The sequence below is a fragment of the Lepisosteus oculatus genome, chromosome 6 (assembly GCF_040954835.1).
Source record: "Lepisosteus oculatus isolate fLepOcu1 chromosome 6, fLepOcu1.hap2, whole genome shotgun sequence".
Classification (NCBI taxonomy): Eukaryota; Metazoa; Chordata; class Actinopteri; order Semionotiformes; family Lepisosteidae; genus Lepisosteus; species Lepisosteus oculatus.
This window is the reverse complement of record NC_090701.1, coordinates 25,071,163-25,091,636: the sequence shown is the minus strand read 5'-3', so window position 1 is coordinate 25,091,636 and position 20,474 is coordinate 25,071,163. Positions and strand designations below refer to the sequence as shown.

Sequence of the window (20,474 nt, the reverse complement as noted above, 5' to 3'; positions counted from 1 at the left end):
GAAGGTGTTGAGAAGATGAACTCACTTTTTCTAAAAAGAAAAAAATACAAAATCCAAATTTATCCAATAGAATCTAACCCAGAAGGAGTAGATTGTAAATTTCAGCACAGCAACAACAGAAACGTAAACACAAACAAATGATCCTACTCAGTACGGAAGAAAAACATTTGTTTCCTTGTACGAGTCCTGAGCAACCTTTTGCAGTCACAGAATTAAAGAGTGCCACATAATGTCAGTTAAAGAAGCCTCTTGGCTGTACAGGAGAAATTGAAAAAGTTTTGTACAGTGGGTCTACTCAAAGATATGGTACTGACCAAGACGGAACTCTATGTAGTCCCACTCGCAAGTCTGGTGGTGCTCCAGATGGAAGTCATCAAAGCTGATGTGAATGGAAGAGTTGATGTGAGTTGGGTTCTGGATGAGCCACTCACAACTGAGGTTGTCTGTATAGTTGCTCACACCATCATACCCTGGGGAAGTGAAGTTTCCCCCACCCGGAGCATTTAAAATCCCACCACAAACTGCAAACACAAAGATAGGAAACAGTAATGTCAGAGATCAAGCAAGGACTAAAAACAACATTTAAAGCTGTGAGCACCTTTAAATACATTTATGTTTGCATGAGTTTATATGAGTACTATCAAATGTCTCCAGTTTAGAATTTGACATATATTTTTCTTGAGTGAGTTTTATCTCCCTTACAAGCTGGGCAAATGTTAATTTAAGGAATCTGATAGTATAAAGAGTAATTATGTTTTTACAATTAAGGAAAAACATACAGTATGTTTTGCAGAGTTACACCATCTTCAGATGGTGCAGTCTTTGGAGCGTGAAAACAGAGAGGAAACTATTCTCATAAAACAAGCTATTTTCATCATATCACCTGCTGGCTCATTAGAGGAGTAGTCAGCACTGAATCCGCCATTTGACACCGATGCATCAGTGACAAAAACAACAGCCATGGTGTTCCCTGATGACTTCACCAGAGTTCCTGTGCTCACAGTACCACAGTACCTGGCCAAGGTAGGTGCACTAGATAAGAGGCCATTGTATACCTGGGAAAAAATACAACAGTTTTTCAGTACCCCTGAAGCATTCTCCCAAAAGAATCCCAAAAGAACTCCCAAAAGAGTCAGGCAATATATCCCTAAAAATGCTTTCTTTTATGAATCGTGTTAAATCTGAAGGAATGAGAAATGCAGTGAAATTACAGTAAAATAAATGCAAAAAACAGAATAATGTTGAAATATGATCAAATCATGTTACATTGATTTAATTGTATGCAGAGCCATAACATAATTCACCAAAAACTATTATTCAAATTAGATCTTCACAAGAGGATCATATCCTTGACAATTGTTTACAGTGATAAATCACTACTGCAAGATGCAAAGTTTAGGACAAGCAACAACCACAATTACATTTCTCCTTTAACCACAGAGGAACAAATTAAACAAACAAATTTGTTCAAGGTTTCTTTCTGAAGCCACTCAATCATGTTTGGGATTGAGGTGCACTTGCTCAGGGTGATTTCCACACTGCTTCAGAGTCATACTCACAGCAACATAATCATAGAGGCAGGTGTTGTGATCCTCCAGATGCAGGTCATTAAAGGTGAGCGTCACTCGCCTGCCTTGGGGCACAGTGATCCTCCACTCACACACTCTGCTGTGAGGGTACAGGTTGGGGTAATTTGGAGAAGTGATGGTCCCCAATGGTGCATTCAGATCACCTCCACACTCTACATTAAGGAAATGACATTGAGACAAAACCTTGCAAAAGAACAACATCCTTTAGAAAAACGTCAGAGATGCCTACAAAACTGGCTGATTATTGATCCCATTAAATTGAAAAAGATATTTGCCCTCTTGGGGGTATTGAAAGTAAGTATTGAAACCAAAAGAAACTGTATTGAAAGCTCCACCAGAATATTGAAAACTATGTTCCTCCAATACTGCCAGTTAATAAAACAGCTTAAAATACCTTTGTAATACATTTATAAGACCCAAAGTCAAGAAAATATATTACTTGGAAGAGTCAATAATGGGTCCACTATCTCTGACAAGGTCAAAAAAAGGTTGGTATTGTGGATATAGTGTATCATTGGCCTGTACAATAACAGTAATTTTAATTTATCTGCCAACTCACAATCTGCCGTCCAGTGCTGATCCCCACTTAAACTGTAGGGAAAAGCTACTTACCTTAAACATCACTTTCAGAGGTGTAGCTAACTGCAACATCCCATGAGCCTTCCCATTTAAAATGAGCAAACAGGTTTAATTGATTATTCTTTATACATTGTTATAATCACTAGTCTTCAGCCAAATAACCATTGATCCAACATTTTTGAGGCAAACAAGGATACCAGCTAAAGAGCAAACTGAAGGTCTGGGATGCTTTTTGGATGTGTAATTTTCCATTACTGAGTAAAAGTAAGTCAAGCAAATTGGATTTGCGATCATAATATTAATATTATTATTGGTAAGTAAATTAGAAAACAGGAAGGTTTTTCAATCAAAAACAAACACTGCAGACAGGGATCTCTAAACATTGTGCACTATGTGTGTTCTTTAGTCTCCTGCACAACTTTGTGATATAGTAATAATCAGACCCAAATTTAGTCCAGCTAAATATTTTTTAATAACACAACTACACAACACATGATGGTTACACTATAGACAGATATGTACAATCAGTGGGTTTTGGTCCTGCTTCGTGTAGAAATTTGGGAATCCAGAATTCCTCCATTATAAACTGAATACCACAAACACCTTAACAAGATATAGAGAGAATATAGAGGACCTGCATCCAAATAAAATGAATCCTAACCAGGACTTAATTTTCCTCTTTACCAGATGCACACAAGCAAAAGGGAACTGATTTCCCTGCCCTGTCAATACATCAATAAAATAGGAGAGACTTTTTTTAGTCTGCAGAAATAAATAAAGGAAATAAGAATTTCCAAATAAATAAGAGAGCAATTTGTTTTCAATAAAAAAAAGTCCAAGTTTCATTGGCAGGATGACCTCTCCCATGGCACAGCTGAAGAATGGTGTTTGATATTGATGTGATTGATCTTTTCTCTGTCTTTTTGTTCCTATATTTATACTATGGTCTATTCATATGGAGGTCGTTATCTCCACCCCTCTGTGAAGCGGCAGGGCATGTTGTAGCTGTTGTTATGTGCACCCCACTGTGAATTGTAGGGTGTGTGCAGCTGTAGGGGTGATGGGCGACTCCTCTGCCCTGCACTGATAACTGAGGACACATGTTGAGCATCTGGCTGTAGTGAGAAGTCATGCTCCAGGATATTTAAAACCTGTTCAGTTTCTCCTCGGTGAATTCGCATCTACCTTTGATCACTGCCGTAATATTGGGATCCTGGGTCCAATGAGATACACCCACTGCAGCTCTAGACGTCGTTTTCTACCTTCATCCACTAGAAGAGTTAATGTGCCTGTTTTATGGCACAAGGCTAGTGGTAGAACATCCCACACCAGTGCTGACGTGAACAACATACTCTCCCTTCCATGCCTGGAAGCTACATTGCTTTATCACAAAATCCTTTTCTCACTGAGACCGGCTAGATCAGCATTATTCAGCACCTAATCTGTGAACAGCAAGGCTGATTTACTAAGTGACTTCATCACAGAGAAAAACTTGATTTTATGTGTTTGACTGAAACTTGGCACAGATGTAATAATCTGGTCTGTTGTTTAACAAGCCTCACTATGCCTTTTTAGAGTGCGTCTGCTGATTTACTTTCTGTTTAATGTTTCAGGTTTAAGAGAATCATTATTCTTGGTGACTTTAATGTTGATTTACAGTCTTCCAATTTAGCCAAGGATTGTCTAGCTTTGTTGGAATCCTTTAATCTAACCCAGCTTGTTCTTAGCCCAAATCATAACAAAGGTCACATGCTGGAATTAGTCATTTCAAATTACCACTTAGGTATTCTTTTTTTTTTATTTCCTTTTTCACATACATCCCCCTCACTCTCTGTAAGTTTTTGCACATGGTGATCACTTGATCAGACTAGGTCTGTGAACTCTGCTCTCTTGCTTATCTAACTCTGAGCCTTTAAGTGACAAAGTACAAATGTTTAATAACTCTCTCTAGTCTATTCTTGACATCTTAGCTCCTCTTAAAACTTGAACCATCTCCTTTTTTCATTCTGCCCCATGGTACACTGAACAGCTGAGTTCAATTAAAGCAGTCTCCTGAAATCTGGAATGCAGGTGGCATCTTTCTGGTGTAAATGTACATTTTCAGTCTTGGAAAGAGTACTTGATTGAATGCAAGAATGCAACAGAGCCTGCTATATCCAGCTACTTCTCCCACATCATTAAGAAAAATCATCCCAATCCTAGACACATGTTCTCCATCATTAACAGATTGCTTAAGTCAAACCGCCCAGTAGCATTATCCGCCAATCTTTGCATCGCATTCTTAGAGCTGTTTGGCTCCAAGATCAACAACATCCAGCATCACATTCTCTCTACAATACATGCTATCTCCACACCTCCTCCTTGCTTTCCTAGTTTTGCTGTTTTTCTTCTCTCTAGCTTCTCCTTACTTGATGCTGCATGTCTTAGTAAATTGATATCTCTTATGAAATCCACCACCTGCCATATTTATAGTTGTATATATGCCATGTACAGTATATGGCATATATATGTTGTCTGCTGAGAAGCTGGCCAACATATTTTTATTTCCTCTTGAAATAGTTACTCTAACTTCCTACTTGCTGGGGTGTCTAAATCCAGTCTGAACAAACGTCAGTATGTCCACATTTTGGCATCCAGGTCAGCCAGGTCTTGTGCAGGTGATTACTCCTGTTCTGGAATCTTTCCACTGGCTTCCTATGAGGTTTCAAAATCATCATGCTCACCTATAAGGATCTGTATGGCTTAGCACCTCAGTACCTGTCTGAGTTACTATCGTGCTACTCCACACCTCACAACCTTCATTCATCTAATTCTGGTCTTCTGTCTGTTCCCCACGCCCATCTACATTCTATGGGTGACAGGGCCTTCTGCTACGCCCCAAAGCTCTGGAATTCCATATCTAAGGATATCACAGAGTCACTTTTCTGATCTCTTTAAAATCTAGACTCAAAACCTTCTTCTTTAAAAGGGCTCTTATTTAACTGGTTCTGTGAGCCCCTTCGCTTTCCAACTATATTCCAAATCCTTACTGTTACTTGTGTAATATTGCCATCTCCTGTCATTGTGTATTTTTTTCTGTGAAGTGCTTTGAGAAGCCACTTTTAAAGGTGCTGTATGAAATAAAGTTTATTATTACAAAAAGGTGTAAGAATTTTGCATTTAATGCTCAGTTTGATATAACAATCAACAGAAAATAATACTGCACTACGAAGAAAATCACTCAACAGAATACACAGACTGAACCTGAATGAAATTAAAACTGAAATGCTCATCAACAGAAAAATATAAATCCAATAATTAATGAAATTTGTTTTCCGAAGGCTTTTTTTACTTCCCATTGGAATCCCTCAAATGAATCCTGTGTTTGCAATACATTTTTGCAATTTTGGTGAGTGGGCTGCAATTTTGATCTAGTTCAGGCTGAAAGTGGACAAAACTCACCTTCCACACTGGCATCAAATCTCAGGCTGAACCCCAGAGCGTTTTCACTCCCATCACTGACAAATTTCACATAGGCATAGCTGTCTGCTGTGACCACCGGTGAAGGCAGGGCACTTCCACAGTGTCTGCCAAGGAGATGCCCTGAGACATTAAAAATATTTTCTTTACATCACACATGATAGAGAAAACTTTATAACAATACATTTTTATTTATTACAGAATAATTTACTGTGATGCTTAACAGATAAATAACATTAAATTATATATCCCCCTTTTAACATTTTATATATCTTTATACCGTTCAGAAAGTGTTTTCAATATCATTTTCTGTAAAGCACAAATATTTTGAAGAAAATAACATTTATTTTAGAAATGGTTCAGGTGAAGAGTTGCGTCAGCATGCGTAGGCTGCAAAGGAACAAGTAATAGGTTTATTCCATGCTGAAAAGAGAAGAATGAAAACACAAGATTTTAGCCATGGAGCTTTCTTCAGGTGTGAACACAGTAGAAGAACAAAAGCTGGGAGAGAGGAGGAGCAGGAGGCTCTTTCTTTGTTCTCTTTTCAGCATGGAATAAAACTATTACTTGTATCTTAGAAATGTACAAATGCTTTTAACAAAAATGTTTCTGGAGGAAAGTGCATTTTTATCTTAATTAAATGAAAGCTTTTCATGTTTAACCTCAGAAGTATTTATTTTCCACAAACAAAATACATTTATTTCCTTGGGTAACAGCTATAAAATTTAAAATTAGATGCACAACTGTCATGTATGTGCTATAACACGAACTACTAAAACAAACAAAATAACAGGAAGCAAGGACTATGTTGCAGGCAGCTCTTCTCATTTACTGGACAGCACGGAACTTCTTTCCAATTACACATTACATATACTGTAATATAGCCTCCAAGGAGGTATACATCCGCCAAAGGAAATAGATCCAGCAAGCATACAATACAACAACATTTCTATTTAGGAAAGGCCTAATAGTTTTTATAGCAATTCACTACATATCATAAGTACATCAATTCAAAATGATCAAAGGGTACAACGAGGGATTGGCTACAAGCAATTTGGTGTTCTGAGATCCTTTTCCAGCCATGTCTTGATAGATCCAATTGAATCAGTTCCACAGCTTGGCTGGGAAACTTGTTAGATACCCATACAGCAATCCTTGTTTAAAAAACCTCCTATTCTCATTCATAAATAGAACTCACTAACTCTCTATATCAGTTTCTGTTTTCAGGTCCTTGTTTCATGGTTGATTGTAAAAATCCGTTGCATTAACATTGCCAGTAGCTTCTAGGATTTGGAAAGGTAGCATCAAGAACACTCTTAACAGACTTAGTGATGGAAAAGGATAAAACACTGTAATATGGGAAAAATATAAAACCCAGGGAACTCAAGACCTGCAAATTGCACTGACCTGTAGCATTATTCTCTCTGATCTCCACGTGGTCAGCACTGCAATCAGTAGAGGTCTGTAGGTCCATAGCAATGTAGGTGAGGGTCAGGTAGTGCCCAGTGGGCCCCTGCAAATACCACTCACAATATGACCCATCTGGATAACTGGAGTCAGGGAATCCAGGGCTTTTTATTATTCCACTCTGTCCAACATATCTGCCACCACATGTAGCTGTAAAAATAAAAGCAGAAGTTATGTACTTAAAAATAGTTTTCTAAACCACATTCTTTGCTTTAAATAGAGAAGAAAAACAAACAGGACATTTCAAATGATCACTATATCACAGCCATCATACTGGTATCAAACTGGTATACTGGTATCAAAAAAAGGGTTTGATAAAATCTGTATTTTCATTTTCATTTGAACGACAATTAAATTATTTGTGTTTAAAGACTTTTAACATTTTAAGCCAAGCTCTTTGTTTCCGTGCAAGGCATATAATTAGAGCATGTATTTTTAATGTTTTTTATTTCTCTTCATTTTATCATTCAAAATCCTGGACACAATAAATTCATGCTTACTTTAAAAGTTATGAAGAGTAAGTTCACAACACAATAGTTACTAGTTAGAGACCTAACTTTTAAAAGTGATTAAAGTGTTAGTGCAAAATCCAGTCACAAGTACCTATGGAGTATTTGGCTTTGAATCCTTTGTGTGTGACACTACTGTCAGTCCGGAAGCGCAGGTACATAACAGAGCCAGTGGAGTGCTGTGTAGATGGGAGCTGAATACCACAGAGTCTGGCAATCAGGTCAGCGCTGGAAGTTGCTCCATCACGTAGCTCCAGGTAATCATACAAGCAGCTAGGTTTGAATGACAGAGGATGATTTAACACAGGTACAGCAGAAGTCTCCTTGTAAAATGGCTGTAGAATTTATTATGACATAGAAACATACAAATATGTCTCATACATCTCACAATGCTCACTAGATGCAAAACTAGTGAATGTGATAGCATTTTATGTGTATATGAGAGGTAAATTATGGCCCAATGTTGGCGGTCAGTCTAAGTGGCACAATGTGATTGGCTGAGAAAATCTATCAACAAGCTTTCTAATTTTCTACTGCGTTCCAAGATGGAGGAAAGAAATCAACCTCAACCGCAACAAGCACTAAGCCAAGCCGTAGCTTTAATTAATAACATCTTAGTCACACCAGAAGCAATAGCTTCATTGTGATCGGCTACGATGAGTGTTCTCTCCGTCACAGCAGCATACACAGGGCTGGTGTCTGAAATTTCGGTTGAAATGGAGCTGTTGCAACTACCCAAGTAAAATCTCGCAACAATGCAACTGATTAGTGCTTCATGATAGAAGATAACGACGAGCAATGTATTTAGCGATGAAGTACAGTTTCACATTCAACAGCACTCTCGCTATTATTATTGCCTGGAGTGACAAAACACAATACGAGTTCATTTTTGCAGCTACATCGACGTAACAAGGTTCTGAATCATTTATAAAAAATAGTTGTCAAACCAACAAAAAAAAAAAAACTTCTATAACTACAGTCCTAGTTATATAATGACTGTAAGTATAAGGATAAACTACTGAAAGAATCGGTCAACCTGAGCAAACGAGATCGTAATAATGTTGACACCTAATAACGTAGACACTATGTAATATGTGTCGTTCCTGGATGGACAGCCCTCCTGCACATCAAGCGGTCTGATGTAGTAACTGTGAATTCGGGGTTACTGTAGTTATCTGACCATTGACAAAGTACAACTATTTTTTAGTTAAGTAAGCGAAAGTGTTCAAAAACCCTTTTGTCCAAAACTGAGGGGGCAGGACAGTTCAGGTGAGGGGGCAACGCCCCCTTTTGCCCCCCTGTGTGTATGTCTGAGGTAAAACTAGTGAACGTGAGAGCAATTTGTGTGTATGTGAGAGAAATCAGAGTGTGTATGAGAGGTAAAGTTTGAATAATGGCCTAAACAGCACCTCATATTAATGGCCTGCTGGCAATTTGTGGATCCATTAAGAACACTATCAAAATGCTAATGGGGCTTAATTTACTGTGGTGTCTTCTTCTGCCTGATGTAAGGAAGCACATGTGATTACACAATGTGAACAAGATCAGTATTCCTGGTCTGTTTAGATTTTATCCCATCTTTGGCACAACCTATATACAAGGATGTGAGTTTACATGGAACACTTTAAAATCACTTAGGGGTAGCCCACAAGTGCTGAAGAGAATTTGTGTGTAGTGATTGGCCAAGATATGCAAAAGCTACAGTGACCTGAATCTTCTTTCCTTATCTGAAACTATTCCTTACCTGAAACTGCACTGTCACTTTAGATGAAGCTCTACCTTCACATAAGTCCTGTTACCACTCAGTGGCACAAAGTGAACCCTATACCATAGAAGCAGATATTCATAATTCTAACACTGCTTGTCCACGTGTCAAGACATTAAATCCCTCAGCATATAAAAAAAATCTGCACTAGGAAATCATGAAAAATCACATTTAACAGAAAAAAATGCAAAAATAAATGTATTAAGTTAAACATTCATAACCCTTTTTCTCTTTTCAGACACAGTTTAATCCTTTTTGCCTAATCTTAGAAACCCATTTACTGTATATAAATTATATACAGCTTCAAACACATGCAGTAGGTATAAACAACTAAAATGTCACCACCCGTCTTTTTATCATTACATTTGTTCATACAGTACATGTACTGTATATTTATTTCTTTAATGAAACAATTGTTAACATTAACATCACAGGTCACTACTACCTTGCAGATGACTCAATGTAAAATTCATCTTCAAAGTCTAGCTGAATGACTCTCCCACTGGGGACAGTGATGACCCAAATGCAGTCCACGTTCTGGGGGTAGTTGCTGGGATAGTTGGGGGACATTACGTATCCAGGGGGATCTGAATCACTCAGTTCAATGCCTCCACCACATACTGTAGAAATAATAAAAATGTTTTATTTTTTATACAATTAATGAAGACTTAAGAAAATTGGTTTAAACTTCTAAGTTTAATAATAAAGACAGAGGGCAGCAATTAAAACACGCTTAAAACGAATTTTATTTCTGTATGGCCTGGTCTGTTATTTGATGGAGGTCCTTTATAATGCAAATATTCTGCCTTGGGATATCAGTATTGTTGGTGGGCTAGTGGGCAGTCAGCAGGCAGTCTGCTACAATGTTGTTAGCCTCACAGATGAACCATAACACTTACAGTATAGTATAAAACCTTGCCTTAATGCAAAATGTAATGTAATGTAATGTAATGCAAAATTATGACAACAAGAAGAGGGATGAGGTTTGTCAACATGAATGATGTGATATCTGAAAAGGCCAATAGTAGCATGTTAAAATCAAGATTTAATCAAATAGAATGTTTTTTTTTAAATCTGCATGTTAGAACAAATTACTATTCTTAACCATACTCTCAATCCAGTTGGACTAATAAAAATTAAATAGAATAATTAGAGAACTAGCACAAATAATTTGTTTCTGAAAGTAGTGACTTTGAATGTGTAATGTCATGAAGTTGCAAAAATACAGCTCTAAAACTACAGCCAAAACCTTTTTATATACTGTAAATTCATTAGTTCGCAAATATGTAATAAAGATAATAATTGTACATACAGCACAATACACAGGATAAGTACTTATGCAAGATTACATATCAATAGCTATTCATATGTTGTAAAAGATGTATGTTGTTTTAAAGGAGGGGAAACAGTAAGAGCTGGAGTGCTCACCTAGGCCCCTTGCCTCAAAGGTGAATTTGAATCCAAGTGCCTCACTGGAGCCATCAGAGACAAAATGGACAAAGAGAGTGTTGTCTGTTGTATGTAGGGAGGAGGGGGAGCTGGTCCCACAGTAATGTCCGTTCCCTCCACTGGGACCCAGGGGTGGAGATGAGCCATCAGGCCCATTCCTCAGCTACAGAAGCACAGAGCATATATTTTCATAACCATGTGTAAGTAATGGAAAAGCAAAACAAAAGCATGAGTTCTCAAACAGAAAGGCACATTTCAAAAACAGAACAAAAGCTTGCAAAAACCTACACATTATTATACTGATCTCTGTTGATGGAGCCTGCTAGCAGAATCTGTGTGTTACTCTGTAACCGTATCTGCTGAATTCGCATACTGAACTCTGACTGTCACGCTTGCTTAAGAACAGAGGCTTCCCCCCCATACTAAACTTCCAAATGGCGAATGTTTACACTCAACTCCTGATGAGAAAGGAATGTTTAAGTGCTTTCTGAGTCCTGGAGTGTCTTGAGAAAGCTACCTCAAAGACAGGAGAGGAGGATGTAGAGAAACGTGTATATAAACTGTGTAGAGCCATATCCCCTTTGAACTAAGATATATACTATAACTATTATGGCCTTTATTGTAGTTCTATGTATGCATACAATAAAGCTTGGCTGGACGAACAAATAATTCAGGCTTGAATCTCTTGGCTTCTACACTGTCAACCTTGCAAATGCACAAATTAAACCAATACATTTGGGGTGAAATTTTAAATGGTATTTCCACTATGATAAAGTATATTCTCTTGTTTTATATATATATATTTTGATACAGTATGATAGAGAATTATGAATACTGTACATATAACCGATGAAATAAAAACAAAAGCATTACTGAATACAGTAAATGATAAACATCATAATGTATCTTAAAAAAGCAATAGCATTGCATTGAACATAGTCATATTTATCACAATTGAATTCCTGAAAACATGCATCACATTTATTCACACCTATTAGTATTCAATGAAATAAAATCTAACAAAAAAAGGGTGGCATGGTGGTGCTGGGTCCCTGTGCTCATGTGGATTCATGGGGGAGATGGCTGAATAAAAAAATAAATCTACAATCATATTAAGCTCTTTGGAACTTTAATAAAAGCTTTTAGAACCAGACAGATGCCTCAGAAGGTTTATTGTTCCCTTAGCCTTCTAAAGGAGCTAACATATTGAAGTAATTTAGTAGCAATATTAGTAGCATGAATCTACTTATAAGATAAGATCACTTTATTAGCCATATACAATTTCTTGCATTAGGAATTTGTCTTTTCGCAAACCCCAGCTTGCTCTCCATGAGACACAGACACAGACAGGGAGAGAAGCTGGGGGTCAGAGCACAGGGTCAGCCATTTATACGGCTCCCCTGGAGCAGTTGGGTTAAAGGCCTTGCTCAGGGGCCCAACGGAGTAGAATTCCTCTGCCAGGACCGGCAACCTTCCAGCCACAGGTGCAGATCCTTATCCACAGAGCCACCGTACCACCCATTATGGTCAGATGAACCAAAAATAAACTTTTTGTATATTCTCATCAGTGTTATGTTTGCCATAAAAAATGAAGCTCATATTGAGAAAATGCCCACTTTGATGTAAGAAGTCTGTCATATTTTGGGATGTTTTTAATCTATGGGTTCTGAAAGCCTTGTTAATATTACATTATAAATCTATGGCCTAACACCTGCTTATAGTATATACAGTATACACCTATACCACAAAGCTCAACCTTGGCCAAACATGGGCATTTCAGCCTGATAAAAGATTCAAAGCATACATCCAAATGAATAAAGATTGAGTTAACTACTCACAAAATAAATGTATCTCAATCTTCAGACCTCGAACCAATCAAACATTTATTCAAACTCAGGAAAGCAATTCACAAACAGAAACGAATGTTTCTAAAGGACATAGAGAAATTCTGCCTGGAAGAATAGTCAAAAATCCCCCATAGAAGTGCCAGAACCTAATAGAGGAGGTGTCTTGTAAGAACAAATTCATACCAGACATGGATGTACTTAAAACTAACTATAGGGTTGTGAATAGATGTGAGCCTTGTGTTTTTCTGGAATTCCATTATTTACAAGAACTTTGTATATGCTCCATGCAATGCTATTAACATTACACTAATCCACATTTTAGAACTACTTTAATCAAGATGTAATTTTCAATCTAAAAAAATACTGTTGTATTATAATTTTTCTATTTGAGCAGAGTGATATAACTATACAGTATGTTTACTGATATAACTCATCCCTCCTTACAGTTTATCACAGTGAATTTGCATTTGATTTTTATACTTTGCCTATGGTTTCACCATACTCATACCATGTACTCATTTTGATTAACTTTTATTTCTTACAATCTTTATTTTACATTACATTTCAAGCTTTTTGTGCCTTTTCTGTGGTTTATGATTTCTTCACTACACTTTACTTACACAGTCTTGGGTCAAACTAAACCTCTCTCAAAGTTCTATATACTGTACCTCCAAGTAGTCTCCTGTGGTGCACTGTGTATTTAGCCCTTGTACATGGAACTGAGATTCAAATTCCAATGAAATAGTAAGCCCACTGGTGACCACAACATGCCAGGTGCAGTCAAGGTTGGGGGAATAGTTCTCTGGGTATCTTGGAGAGCTAATGACACCTCTATCTGCATGGAAAAGACCTCCACAGCCTGAAAGATAAACAGGATATATTCAAACCACAGTGTGGCTAGAAACTCTTTGTATGATTCTGTTTAAGAAGATATTCCAGTATTATAATACACTTGAGTGTAATCTCTCTTAATTGTCCAGAAATGACCCAATCAGTCAACCCACTGTATCTTCTTAAACAGAAATGTAATACCTATTGGACATCAACAGTAATTTTAATAAGTCAATTTATACAAGTATTTGCAGTTTAGCTTCTCTGGAGTTGAACATACAGATTTGCAAGGAATTGAGAGATTTACCCATTAACCCTGAAAACACACTGTTCTGAAGACACCTTATAATATACAAAAATATAAAATAATTTAAATAAATATCAACACTGACCACTCCTGCTTTATTAGTATTTAGTTGATTACTATTGTTTTTATTCTTTTTTGGCATGGGAAGTTGGAACAGAGGATTTTTATATTTCTGCTAGGTTAAAATACTTAATGCAACATGCTGAAAGTGAAATTACTCAAGAAAACAGAAGTGTTACATAGAGTGGGCATAGAAATTGACTCCCCTTGGACATCTACCACATTTTGCTGTTACAACCTCCAATTGCAACACATTTGAACAGAATCGTTCTGTATGATTAACAAAACATACTTAACATTTTGATGGGGCATATTCATTTATTTGAAAGATTTTTTTAATGGAAAATGCAAAAAACAGCCTGTACAAGTATTCATCCCACTGAGACCTTAAGCATTTTTATATGTTGCTCCCCTTTTGCAGAAATTACAGCTCTAAGTCTTTTGCGGTACAATATGTTGTAACCAGCTTTTCACATCTTGTGGGTTTTTTTTTTGCCCACTCTTCCTTGCAAAATTGATCCAGCTGTTGCTGGTTGCTGGGGGAGCAGTGATGTACAGCAATCTTCAGTTCCTGTCACAGATTTAAGTCTGGACATTTATGCCACTCAAGGGTTGCCTTGGCTTTGAGTTTGGAGTCATTGTCCTTGTGAGACAGGAATCTACATCCTAGTTTCAGATCTTTTGCAGACTGTTCCAGGTTTTGCTGCAGGATATACCTATATTTTGCTCCATCCATTATGAGCTCTACTTTGACAAGACTCTGCTGCTTGAACATGTAATGACATGCTACTGGGTAGTACACTGGGGAAGAATAACATGTTTTTTTTATTTTTAAAAAGTCAAGAAAAGCCTAGTGTTATTTACAAAGATGAAGTAAGGGGCATTTTGGAAACTCACCTTTGTGAAAGGATGCATTGAACCCTGCACCACTGTAGCTGCCATCAGAGGTAAAACGCAGGAACATAGTGTCTCCAGAGGAATGAACAGGTCCTGGCAATTCCCTGCCACAGATAGTGGCTAACAATGGGGAAAGATTTGTCTCACCTTTGAAGAAGCCAAATAGACAGAACTCGTTGTAAAAGGAGAGCATTTTGAGACAATAGATATTGTCCTACAGATGCAAATCTTTGCACAATTAGGAAAGTGGCTCATATATAACAGAAAATGACATCTGAAATTATCTTTTATTCTTTTGAAAGAAATATTGAAACCATTAATTTTAAATATTCAAAATGAGTATGATAGACAACAAAGTCCCCTGGTGTAGTTGGGCCCTCACCATCTCTGATGACTAGGCTGTCATAGAAGCAGGTGATGTCAGCTTCAATGTCTACAGACAAGAGATTGAACTCCACAGTGGAACCAGGAGACCTAATGATCCAGGTGCACTCAATATTCTCCGGGTAGTTCTCAGGCCAGCCAGGTGAGAAGAGAAACATGGGTGATTCACTGGTCATCAGAGCACCCCCACAGGTCCCTGGCAGCACACACATTGCGACACACACATCACATATGGCGCAAGCATTACAGGAAATTTTATTGCATGTCAGAATGTCCATGGTTAGTGTAACAAGCTACTACTTAAAAACCTTAACAGTGAGTAGTTCAGAGGACTCTGGGGAATTAAAGATTTATATAAACAGAATAACTAGTCAAGTGGACTGACCTGGAGCAATGGTGGGCAAAGGTCCTGAACTCTGAACAGCCTGCCACTCAATGAGAAAACCCCTCCCACTAACACTCTCGTCAGAATGGAACTCCACTGTCATAGTACTGCCAGAGCTGGTCACCAGGGGAGGGAGGGAAAGGCCACAGAATTTCCCCAGAGAGTAGGAATGGGCATTAGGGCCATCAAAGATCTGCAGAGATGAAGACTCTAGTGATTATCCTCAGACATTCAGCATGACAATCCACTACATCTATCTACAGAAACTGAGAACAAGCATTCATTTAGCTGATTTTCAGAAGCAGATATTGAAACCATTTAGGATTTTTTCTATTTTTAATAATCACACAACAATATAGTGTCCATGTGTCATGTATCCTTACGTCAGTGACATGAAACAATACTGACATTCCTTCAGAGACAATGAAAAGATAAAGAGAAGATTGATTACATATTTTGCTTACTCTACAGGGGAAAAAAGCAAGAATCTATTATTTTATAGGGCATTAACAGATGTATCTTGTGATAAATGGATCCTGATTCTACCTGCCCTTCTAAACACTGCCAAAACATTCTAAAAACATCTCCAATAAATAATTGGGATTAACCTGAACTAACTTTCTGGTTTGCAGGCTGGTATCTCAATTTGTCAATCCAGAAGTTAATTCTCAAATCCACTGAAATGGATACAGTATAAAGAAAACTCAATACACTAACAGCTGCTTAATATAATTGAAAAATTAAGGCATTCTAGTTAAGAAGACCACATTACAAAAATAGAAAAATCTGATGTACTCCCATATTCCATAATAAAAATACACATTTATAAATTAAATATATATATATATTCGGGTGGAGCAGTGGTTCTGTGTCTAAGGATCTGTGCCTGGGTCTGGAAGGTTGCTGGTTCAAATCCCATGGCTGGCAGAGGAATTCTACTCCGTTGGGTCCCTGAACAAGGCCCTTAACCCCAACCGTTCCAGGGGCGCTGTACAATGGCCGACCCTGCGCTCTGACCCCAGGCTTATCTCTCCCTGTCTGTGTGTCTCATGGAGCGCAAGCTGGGGTATGCAAAAAGACAAAATTTCTAATGCAAGAAATTGTATAGGGCTAATAAAGTGATCTTATCTTACAGAAATGGGAGAGAAAACAAAAGGCCTGTATTTTTCTGTTTGAACATGGTACATCTGTGTGCAGTGAGAAGAATTAATAATAATCCAAAAATGATTTGAATTTCTTGTAAATACAATTCATTCTGCATCTGTACTATGAACTTCTGCTGAATATGTTGCAAGTTATTTCTTGATCAATAGTTAAATAACTTCTGAGACAACAGGATTTAGAAGGCCCAGGTGTCCCTAAAATGCATTTGAAACTCAATTTCTATTCAAATCAGTTGAACTGAAATGACCAGTTTTGATCTCCAGGTCTTCCCTTTATCCAATAAAAGAAAATTACAAAACTATTTAGAGCCAGTAACTTCAGGATATGAGTAGGAGGATAACTGTTGCATTTGATCCAAAAAGAACAGTGACTCCTAAGCCATGTACAAATGGAAAAAAGAGAATACTGCCTACATAATAGGCTTTGGGAATTTAGCTGTTGATATTTAACAGATTTTGGAGACTACTGCACTTACAGTATCAATGAAACCCATTTATTTGGTTTACACAGTCAAGATGATCTTTGTCTTTCCTTGCCTTCTGAAAGTTTTACATAGGTTAAAACCCCATTCTTCATTGAAATATACAGATGCAGCTACTCAGAATATTTATTTTCAATAAAACTGGGATAATTAAGGCTCTTTCTCTGATAATAAAATGCAACAAGTAACATATACTTTATTAGTTCAGGTGGGTAGCTCCGTCAGCATGCGTATGCTGCAAAGGAACAAGTAACAGGTTTATTCCATGCTGAAAAAAAAGAAGAAAGAAAACACAATGTTTTGGCCATGGAGCCTTCTTCAGGTGTGAGAAAGACAGAGCAGTAAGCAAAGGTAATGTAGCGGGAGAACAAAGGTTGGGAGGGAGGAGGAGTTAGAGGCGGGAGCAGGGGACAGAAAGAGAGGCCAATCAAGAGGTGTGAAATCAGAATAGGTGTAGAGAGGTGTGAAATGAAACCTCCAATGAAGTTTATGGAGAAAATTTAAAAGAAGAGTAGTCAGTCATTAAGAGAAGGGGGAATGTGTGATCCTAGCTGCAGGATAAGTTTGGTTTCGGTAGTCTTTCTGATGTATGAGTTCGGAAAACCATCTTTGAGAACACAGACAGAGAGACTAGAGTGGTCGTGGTCGTCAGAGGTGAAATGAGAAACAATAGGCTTGGAGAGATTTTTAATCTTCACAGCCCTGACATGTTCTCTGAAGCGGTCTATCGTGGTTTAAGATTTGCAAACACATTTTATTTTACTATTGATGCATATTCACAGAAAATACATAGCTCGAAAGAGCGGCTGAAACATTCTTTAAAACATTTTTTAATCCTATTTAAAAATGATACAGTAAGCAACTGATTACTTTTTCCATTTTTGAAAATACCGTCACTGCTACAAAGTATTATGGCATGCTAGTTATAGCCTTTTTTTAAAAAATGCAATTGTTTGATAAAGTTCGCTTTATAAGGCTGAAATGGCAACTCTCGTGGTTACAGTATGATATTGGAAACTGATTCAATTTTACTGTTCACACAAAAACTACCCCTTTTTCACTTCTCAAAGGGGGAAAGGTAGACAGGCCAATTCAAGAGAGATGTAAACACATTTTTGGTTTGGTTTCTTAATTTCAATAATCTTAAATATTTGTTATTTATCTTTTTTTTCCCACTTCATGGCATTAAACAACTGAAGATTGTTGATCTGATTTTTCTGGTAAAATTGGTTTATTCCTGCCATTGTCAGTATTCATATATCTGCTCATTTAAGTTCATTCACATATTCTTGATATTATTTTCATATTTATATATACATGTATATGTATACATATTCTAATATATAAATTTATAAAGATGTCAAAATACTATTTACATATTATTTAACATATTTTAGCAGAAGCGAAAGAGAACCATTATTTGTCAAAAGTACAACTGGTGTGTTGGCTTGTAATGAAAATTCTACCACTGAACTACTGTTTTATTTTCCATGACAATACTAATGACAGCAAAATGTAGTTAAACACAAGTACATAAAAATTTTTCCAAAATAACCACAACAAGGGACTGAGTTAAATAACCTGATGCAGTTTATAAAGAAAGTGTTATACACTATCACCATCAAATATATAAAATATATCTATATTCATAAATTAATATTTGTAATGATGTTGAGAAACTTTTTTATTTTCAGCTATCAAAATTTCTCTTTAGTTACATAATTCCATATTAAGTGGATTTAAAGAAGTAGGACAACAGACAAAATAAGCTTTCATCAACATCTACTGCACTACAAGGGCCGCCTTTTGATCTCCTTTGCTCAGTGAAGATTCTTTGGGCAGTTTACCACGACTTTCCGAAGTTATCTTGACATGCAATCTGAGTGGCTGCATAGGTAAAATTTTATTTTTGTGAGCTATAGGGATCATAGGAGTAAGGCAGAGCTGGTTAATAACTGATCATTCCAAGTTAGAGGGCATATAAAAACAAAAAAATTCCAAATTTTTAAATTAACGGATTAAAAATATTGTGCTTTCTCAATGTTTTCCGGCACAAAATGTGGTACAGATGACGTTACTGATAAATCCAGTTTTGCTGGTTTTACATTTATATTTTGACTCTTTAAAGGAGTTAAAGGACTTACATTCAAGTTGTCAAAGTAGCAATCGTAAAGGTCTTCAATGTCCATGTCTAAGAAATGAACTTGGATGAAAAAGCCAGCATCAACTGTGATTGTCCACCGGTAATGTGCATCGACAGGGTAATTCCTGGGCCAGAGGGGAGATGCAATCTGTCCTGAAACTCCTGAGATCTCATTCCCGTACACTAGAAAGTAAAATACCAGACATGAAGAGCAGCTCCAAGGTGCATACTCCTTTAAGAAACTTCAGTTCTACAGCCAACTGTAGTATTGATTTATGACTTCAAACTATTTAGGACACTGCATCTTACACTTATTCAGAAGAAAATATTTATTGTTACTTATTAGTATGAATGAGTGAAAGGGTATGTGATATTTTCATATACATCTGTGGATAAAAGGTACAGAGAGGCACTGCTTATTTCTGCAACTGCGTAATTTCAGTCCTAGGAGGTTAGTTATCATAACCTGAGGGAAGTAATGTGTGACAATGCAGCTGGACAACTTGCAGGTAATTCTGAAATCGATTATTTCTCATTAGCATTAGAGGTTTCCTCAGTTGTTCACTTACAGTGTGCAAATGTAGCCCTGAAGCCAGCCCCAGGAACTGAGGAGTCAGAGACAAATTTCAACCAGAGAATATGTCCAATGACAGAAGTGTAGTTAGCAGGAAGGAGACCCCCACAGAATCGCCCCACCAGCTGGCCAGTGGAATTTCCCTCTCTGATCTCCAGGTAGTCACTGCTACACCCGGAGCTCTGCTGGATGTCAAATGATCTGATGGCAAGAGGAAGAGAAACAAACTTGTTAACTTATTAATTATGTAGTAGTAGGTTTGGTGACTTTGCAGACCCTTTTCCTAGTACATTCCTTATTTACATCCTAACATTGCCCAAATTTTCTATTTGTTCTGTTTTTGCCAAACAGAGAACACGACAAGTTCACTCAAGATAAAATATGTTTCATATAATCTGTGTAGCCAACAACCACTACAGTGTAAAAAGCATATGAGAGGAAAAAGCAGTGAAGAAGACTAATTTTTAGGTAAAGGAAAAATGGTCACCAAAAATACTTCAGTCAACTTTGATGGAATTTCATGTTTTATGGGATGATTCACTCAGAAGTGCAGTACCAAAGTTTTTCTACACAAAGGCATATTA

At 37.2% G+C, this 20,474-nt stretch overlaps 1 protein-coding gene across 1 annotated transcript in view; it reads right to left on the bottom strand.

Annotated features, from left to right (window-relative positions):
- Positions 1–20,474, bottom strand: part of cubn (cubilin (intrinsic factor-cobalamin receptor)) — a 130,872-nt gene that overhangs the window by 40,651 nt on the left and 69,747 nt on the right. The window contains exons 37-50 of the mRNA XM_069191092.1: positions 19,886–20,091; positions 19,318–19,499; positions 15,529–15,721; positions 15,142–15,339; positions 14,760–14,906; positions 13,333–13,523; positions 10,797–10,980; positions 9,814–9,988; positions 7,698–7,876; positions 7,035–7,244; positions 5,610–5,750; positions 1,560–1,741; positions 884–1,055; positions 315–521 (exon numbers count right to left, since the gene is read on the bottom strand). Of these exons, the coding sequence (XP_069047193.1) occupies positions 315–521; positions 884–1,055; positions 1,560–1,741; positions 5,610–5,750; positions 7,035–7,244; positions 7,698–7,876; positions 9,814–9,988; positions 10,797–10,980; positions 13,333–13,523; positions 14,760–14,906; positions 15,142–15,339; positions 15,529–15,721; positions 19,318–19,499; positions 19,886–20,091 (2,567 nt within the window). The remainder of the gene's footprint in view (positions 1–314; positions 522–883; positions 1,056–1,559; positions 1,742–5,609; positions 5,751–7,034; positions 7,245–7,697; positions 7,877–9,813; positions 9,989–10,796; positions 10,981–13,332; positions 13,524–14,759; positions 14,907–15,141; positions 15,340–15,528; positions 15,722–19,317; positions 19,500–19,885; positions 20,092–20,474) is intronic.